Below are 6,663 nucleotides of genomic sequence, written 5' to 3' on the forward strand. Positions count from 1 at the left end.
CTTGAGATGTTTCTACAACTTGATTGGAGTCCACCTGAGGTAAATTGAATTGATTGGACATGATTTGGAAAGGCACACACCTGTCTATATAAGGTCCCACAGTTGACAGTGCATGTCAGCACAAAAACCAAGCCATGAGGTTGAAGGAATTGTCCGTAGAGCTCCGAGACAGGACTGTGTTGAGGCACAGATCTGGTGAAAAATGTCTGCAGCATTGCAGGTCGCCAATAACAACACATTGGCCATCATTCTTAAATGGAAGAAGTTTGATACCACCAACACTCTTCCTAGAGCTGGCCACCCTGCCAAACTGAGCAATCGGGGGAGAAGGGCCTTTGTCAGGGATGTGACCAAGAACCTGATGGTCACTCTGACAGAGCACCAGAGTTCCTCTGTGGAGATGGGAGAGAAGGACAACCATCTCTGCAGCACTCCACCAATCAGGCCTTTATGCTAGAGTGGCCAGACGGAAGCCACTTCTCAGTAAAGGCAACATGACAACCCACTTGGAGTTTGCCAAAAGGCACCTAAAGGACTCTTAGACCATGAGAAACAAGATTCTATGGTCTGATGAAACCAAGATTGAACTCTTTGGCCGGAATGCCAAGCGTCACGTCTAGAGGAAACCTGGCACCATCCCTACGGTGAAGCATGGTGGTGGCAGCATCATGCTGTGGGGATGTTTTTCAGCGGCAGGGACTGGGACACTAGTCAGGATTGAGGGAAAGATAAACGGAGCAAAGTACAGAGATCCTTGATGAAAATCTGCTCCAGAGCACTCAGGACCTCAGACTGGGCAGAAGGTTCACCTTCCAACTGGACAATGACCCTAAGCACACAGTCAAGACAACGCAGGAGTGTCTTCAGGACAAGTCTCTGAATGTCCTTGAGTGGCCCAGCCAGAGCCCGGACTTGAACTCAAATCAAACATCTCTGGAGAGACCTGAAAATAGCTGTGCAGCGAACCTCCCCAAATACAGGTGTGCCACGCTTGTAGCGTCGTACCCAAGAATACTTGAGGCTGTAATTGCTGCCAAAGGTGCTTCAACAAAGTACAGAGTAAAGGGTCTGAATACTTATGTAAATGTGATATTTAAATTTTTTATTTGTAATAAATTAGCAAAAATGTCTGAAAATCTGTTGTATTGTGTGTAGATTGATGAAGGTTAGAAGAATTGATCCATTTTAGAATAAGGCTGTAACGTAAAAAAATGTGGAAAAGTCAAGGGGCCTGAATACTTTCCAAATGCACCGTAAATGAGTTATTTATATATTTAATTTTCAATTCATTTGCAAAAAAAATCTAAAAAACATGTTTTCACTTTGTCATTATGGGTATTGTGTGCAGACACGTAAGAACAAAAATAAATGTCATGTATTTTGAAATCAGGCTCAAACAACAAAATGGGCTATAAGTCAAAGGGTATGAACACTTTCTGAAGGCTCTGTATCTAGCTAGCATACAATTATGTAATTCAGTGAAGTAATGATAGGCCTACTACTAATATCCGAAACACATTATAATGCATGTTATATCATGATACCGAGCACTTCAAGGCAGCACCCCTCTCTCACTCTCTCCCAATCCCGCAAAATGTAAGTCACATCTCGCTCCCTACACTTGACTGTCATTCAAGGATGTAAACAACTAGCTGCTCTCTCAGCACTGATTGGTGGAGTAATTTAATGAGCTAAATGTAAAAACTGTCTACTTCACAAGTTAACAAAGGAACAGAAGGAACAATATGAATCACTATTTCTTTCTCAGTCAGACCTGTTCAGAACTTTATTATAGTGGTTGGAACAGCGGAACGGGACATATTGGGGTTCTGTTCAGAAAAAAAACAATTGGAAAATAATGTTTGTTCCAACCCATGTGGTGAACACAAATAGAGTATTAGTTTGATTGAAATGAAAGACTGCAGTGCATACTGCAGGGGTTAAATTAGGGGAAACTGAGTTCCACCATTATCTGACTGGAAACAGCATTCAGTTGAAATAGAATTTTCATTTTCCAGATGCATTTTGCAATTGAATCTATTACTATACCTTGTAATGTCAGTAAATACTATAATAATCACTTACCCTGATTATTACTTGTTGGAATTAGCTAAACTTTGTACACTGAGATAGCAAATAAATGATAGAGAAGCCTTAAATAGAAAGACTGGGTTGTGTGTCAGAAGTTAATGGTTTTCTGTGGGAAGACAGATAGATTTGGAATGTGTTGGGTGGAAGGGAGTAGAGCAACGGTTGAGATAGGGGAGACAGATGGACATCTGTGGACTAGGGGAAGGAGGTCAGGAGGTGAGGTCAGTTCCCCTTGAGGGAGTAATCAGGGTTTAGTATCTGATTACCTTCTTCCTGTTGAACAATAAGATGTAAGGATTGGAGAGAAGGAGGAGTGTCCTAAAGTGGGGTGTATATAACTGTGATGGTGAGAAATGTTTTGCTGTCTGAATACAGCTGTACAGAACCTTTGGGAAGTATTAACCTTGGATAAGCTGCTCTAGTGTCCATGAGTCATTTACTCTGAAAAATAAGAACCTAACATACTATAATATACAGTTATCCTGAAAATTACTATAATAAACAGTTATCCTGAAAATCACTATAATACACAGTTTTCCTGAACATTACTATAATACACAGTTATCCTGATCCTTACTATAATACACAGTTATCCTGAAAATTACTATAATAAACAGTTATCCTGAAAATCACTATAATACACAGTTTTCCTGATCATTACTATAATACACAGTTATCCTGATCATTACTATAATACAGTTATCCTGATCATTACTATAATACACAGTTATCCTGATCATTACTATAATACACAGTTATCCTGATCATTACTATAATACACAGTTATCCTGATCATTCCAAAAATACAGTTATCCTGATCATTACTATCATATCAGGGTCCATGGTCTCATCAAGATCCTTGTTTGGTGACCCATCCTTCTGTCTTTTTTTAGGGATGGCTCACCCTCAGCCCCTGATGACTCATGATAACTCATTATAACTCTGAAGAGGACTGGTCTGGTCCCATATCAATGCTAAAGAGGATGCTGGTCTGGTTCCATATCAATCTGTAACTCATTATAACTCTCAGAAGAGTCTCACAAAAGGACCATCAAATTAATATTAAAACGTTTAAACACAAAAGCTGAGTAGAACTACTGTTGACCTGCAGTGCTGGGGATTTATATTGACATTATAATGACATTCTGTAAAGCATTTGGTACCGAATACAATTGTGAAAAGCACTAAAGGTTGAATGTTTTCTTTTGTATTATTATTATTATTACAACAACAAAAAAAGATTTAGCCCAGCAATGTAGCATAATTATAGTGTTTATGTAATTATGTTATTTAATTGTCTTTTTTGTGTCCGTCCTCTTTTAGGATATGGTATTATGCCTAGGCTGGACACCAAACCGCCCCAACCTGGTCATGGCTAGACAGAACACAGTTTATGTCAAAAGTACATTTTTGCATTTTAGGTAACCCTTACGCTTTCCTTAACTTTAACCTAATTTTCGCAACCTACTAGGTTAATTATACTAACCTGCAGAGTAATTTCTCTTAACCTGCTAGGAAAAGTCAATCCTGGTCAATTCTGACATAACCTGTACCCCTTCTAGCCAAAACGCCTCAACCTTCCCCAACCAAAGAGAATTATAGATGCCTCTAGTGGCCAAAAGGCTGCATTAGCATGGGCAGCGCCATTAACAGCTTCCACCATTTTTATGTAGTCAACTGGGTGGGACTTCCAACTTCATTGTCTTACCCTTCCTGGTGTCATGTCCAGCCGGAAAATGTACTACTTCAAAAATGAGATAGCATCAACGGCTCCTGAGTGGCGCAGTCTAAGGCACTGTATCACAGTGCAAGGTGTCACTACAGTCCCTGGTTCAAATCCAGGCTGTATCACATCTGGGAGTGATTGGGTGTCCCATAGGGCCCACCGTCGTCCAGGTTTGGCCGGGGTAGGCCGTCATTGTAAATAAGAATTTGTTCTTACCTGAATGCCTAGTTTAAAAAAAAAATGCTGCTGCTATCTCTATGGCTCAAAACCAAAGTGGCTGCATTTTTATGAATCAATTTAGTCAATGTTGGCTGGGAGTCAGAGGCCCTATCCGAAATCCATATTGCCTACTACTTTCTAAGACAATGTGTACTACTAATCGTACTAGATACTATTTGGAAACGTACTGTTAACAAACAATGCATGCAGTAAGCAACAAATATAAACATACTCCCTCAAAAGTGTGCAGCGAAGTATAGCCGAAATGATTATAACATCCTGGCATTTAAAGCATACTGGATTTTCCACATTTCACATATAAAACGTTGCATTTTCGCAAAAAGCTAAAATTCCTAATATTAAGAACGCAAGTATGGGTAGCCGAAATGATTATAACATCCTGGCAGTTTTTAAAGCATACTGATTGATTTTCCTTTTCACATATAAAACGTTGCATTTTCTCAAAAAGCTAAAACTTTTCGTGGTCTTCCTTTCCGCACTCCGCCATTAGCGGGCCTAGTGGGGTACTAGAACATGCCGTTTATTAGAAAGTATGGGTATTCGCCCAAAGAATCTTACACCTGACTTTCATAATAAAAATATTAACCTACCATTTCTCCTGCTGTCTTGCAAGTCGAAAAACCTGGGATGAAGCAACAGGAAGAGAGAAAAGTTGTCGAATTTACTTTCAGTTTCTAACAGGACAGAATTTGGACAAACAACTCCCGCTTTAAAAAAAACAGGTCTACATTTTTTAAGAGGCAGAATATGTAGTTCTAATACTGAAATATTTGTGATGTCAAATATTGTTAGGGTCAAATTAATTCAAAACATTGAAATAACACGACACATCTGATACATCTTGGTATTGGCATACGCCGCAAACTCCATAAAGAAAATATTTATTGTCCATTAAAATTATTTGATAATGTGTGAATGTCTTCAGATCGTGCTTATTAAATGCAGTGAAGATACAAACAAGCATAGATCAGAAAACATACAGTATTACATTTGCATAATATTTTTGTCATTCCTGTGATAGTTGTAATCACTCCTTTGTTCCTCTAGGTGGAGACAGATGACTTTGTAGAGCTGATGGGTCCTGAGACCTTAGCAGAGACAGTGGAAATTAAAGGAGTGAAGGGACGCTTTCAGAGGTACAGAGACCATAGGAAGTAGTTTGGGGGTGGTGATGGGGTGCTGCGATTTTTTTTTGGGGGGGGGGTAAACTGAACACAATAGGGCATTTAGTTATTTAAGAACAGTAATTTGTCATCATTTAATATTCATTTGTTGAGGTTGGTTGATACTTCTTCTAATGTGTGTAAATCATTAGAATATGTCCCCAGATAGTCCTTAGATGAACTATAAATCAACCAACCAGCAACCCAGCAACAAACCAGCCAACCAGTCAAAACAATGACAAATGGTAATGTTACAGACTCTCATTGTACACAGCATTCACCTTGTTTACTACTTCCCTCTCTCAGCCTCTTGAAACATCTCATTGGTGTAGTGGCTTGTTGTACTGCACTGTAACAGGAACAGGCAAGGCAGAGACACTAAGCAAGGTCAGAACATTGACTGATATACACAGTGTACAAAACCTTAGGAATACCTTCCTAATATTGATTTTCAGCCCCCTTTTGCCCTCAGAAAAGCATCAATTTGTTGGGGCATGGACTCTACAAGGTGTTGAAAGCATTACACAGGGAAGCTGGCCCATGTTGACACAAACCGGTGTGCCTGACACTTACTACCATACCCTGTTCAAAGGCACTTAAATATTTTGTCTTGCCCATTCACTCTCTGACTGAAACACACACACAATCCAAGTCTCAATTGTCTCAAGGCTTAAAAATCCTTATTTAACCTGTTTCCTCCCCTTCATTTACACTAATTGAAGTGGATTTAACAAGTGACATCAATAAGTGATCATAGCTTTCACCTGGATTTACCTGGTCAGTCTATGGAAAGAGCAGGTAATTGTTAATGTTTTGTACTCTCTATAGATATCAAATAATGAAGTCAAACAACTTGTATTATGTACAGCAACCTCTTAAGGATCGGACCCTTCAATTTTCACCTAAAATGACATTCCCAAATCTAACTGCCTGTAGCTCAGGACCTGAAGCAAGAATATGCATATTCTTGATACCATTTGAAAGGAAACACTTAAGTTTGTGGAAATGTGAAATTCGTGTAGAAGAATAAAACATTAGATCTGGTAGAAGATAATACAAAGAAAAAGCATGTGTTTTTTTGTCACATCTTTTAAATGCAAGAAAAGGGACATGATATTGCTTAGGAGAACAGGCACAATTTAGATGTTGGCCACTAGATGGAAGCAGTTGTAGTAAAACGCCAAATGGATCTACCTCCTGGCCCTCTTCCCCTGCCTTACCCACCAATGGTAGAGACAGAGATGACCACGCCTACTGAAATGCCGGATTGGACAGCGTCACCAGAAGATGACTCAAGCCAACCCACTACTGAACAAGACTGGTGTCAGGAAGAACCACCCTCTGCCTCAAGTGACACCTCTGAATAGGAACAGCTGTTAGACTCATTGCTGATATAGTAAGGGCACTGTCCTAAACGGATGCCCATATATGTACTGTTATAAG

The 6,663-nt window shown here is 39.5% G+C and overlaps 1 protein-coding gene across 1 annotated transcript in view; it reads right to left on the minus strand.

Annotated features, from left to right (window-relative positions):
• The window catches only part of LOC112261251 (interferon-induced very large GTPase 1), a 39,356-nt gene extending 36,338 nt beyond the window's left edge, over nucleotides 1-3,018 (minus strand). Inside the window, exon 1 of the mRNA XM_042313760.1 lies at nucleotides 2,920-3,018. Within this exon, the coding sequence (XP_042169694.1) occupies nucleotides 2,920-2,934 (15 nt within the window). The 5' untranslated portion in view covers nucleotides 2,935-3,018. The remainder of the gene's footprint in view (nucleotides 1-2,919) is intronic.
• Nucleotides 3,019-6,663: the final 3,645 nt, after the last annotated feature.

This window comes from Oncorhynchus tshawytscha, unplaced genomic scaffold (genome assembly GCF_018296145.1).
Source record: "Oncorhynchus tshawytscha isolate Ot180627B unplaced genomic scaffold, Otsh_v2.0 Un_contig_7726_pilon_pilon, whole genome shotgun sequence".
NCBI classification, from domain to species: domain Eukaryota; kingdom Metazoa; phylum Chordata; class Actinopteri; order Salmoniformes; family Salmonidae; genus Oncorhynchus; species Oncorhynchus tshawytscha.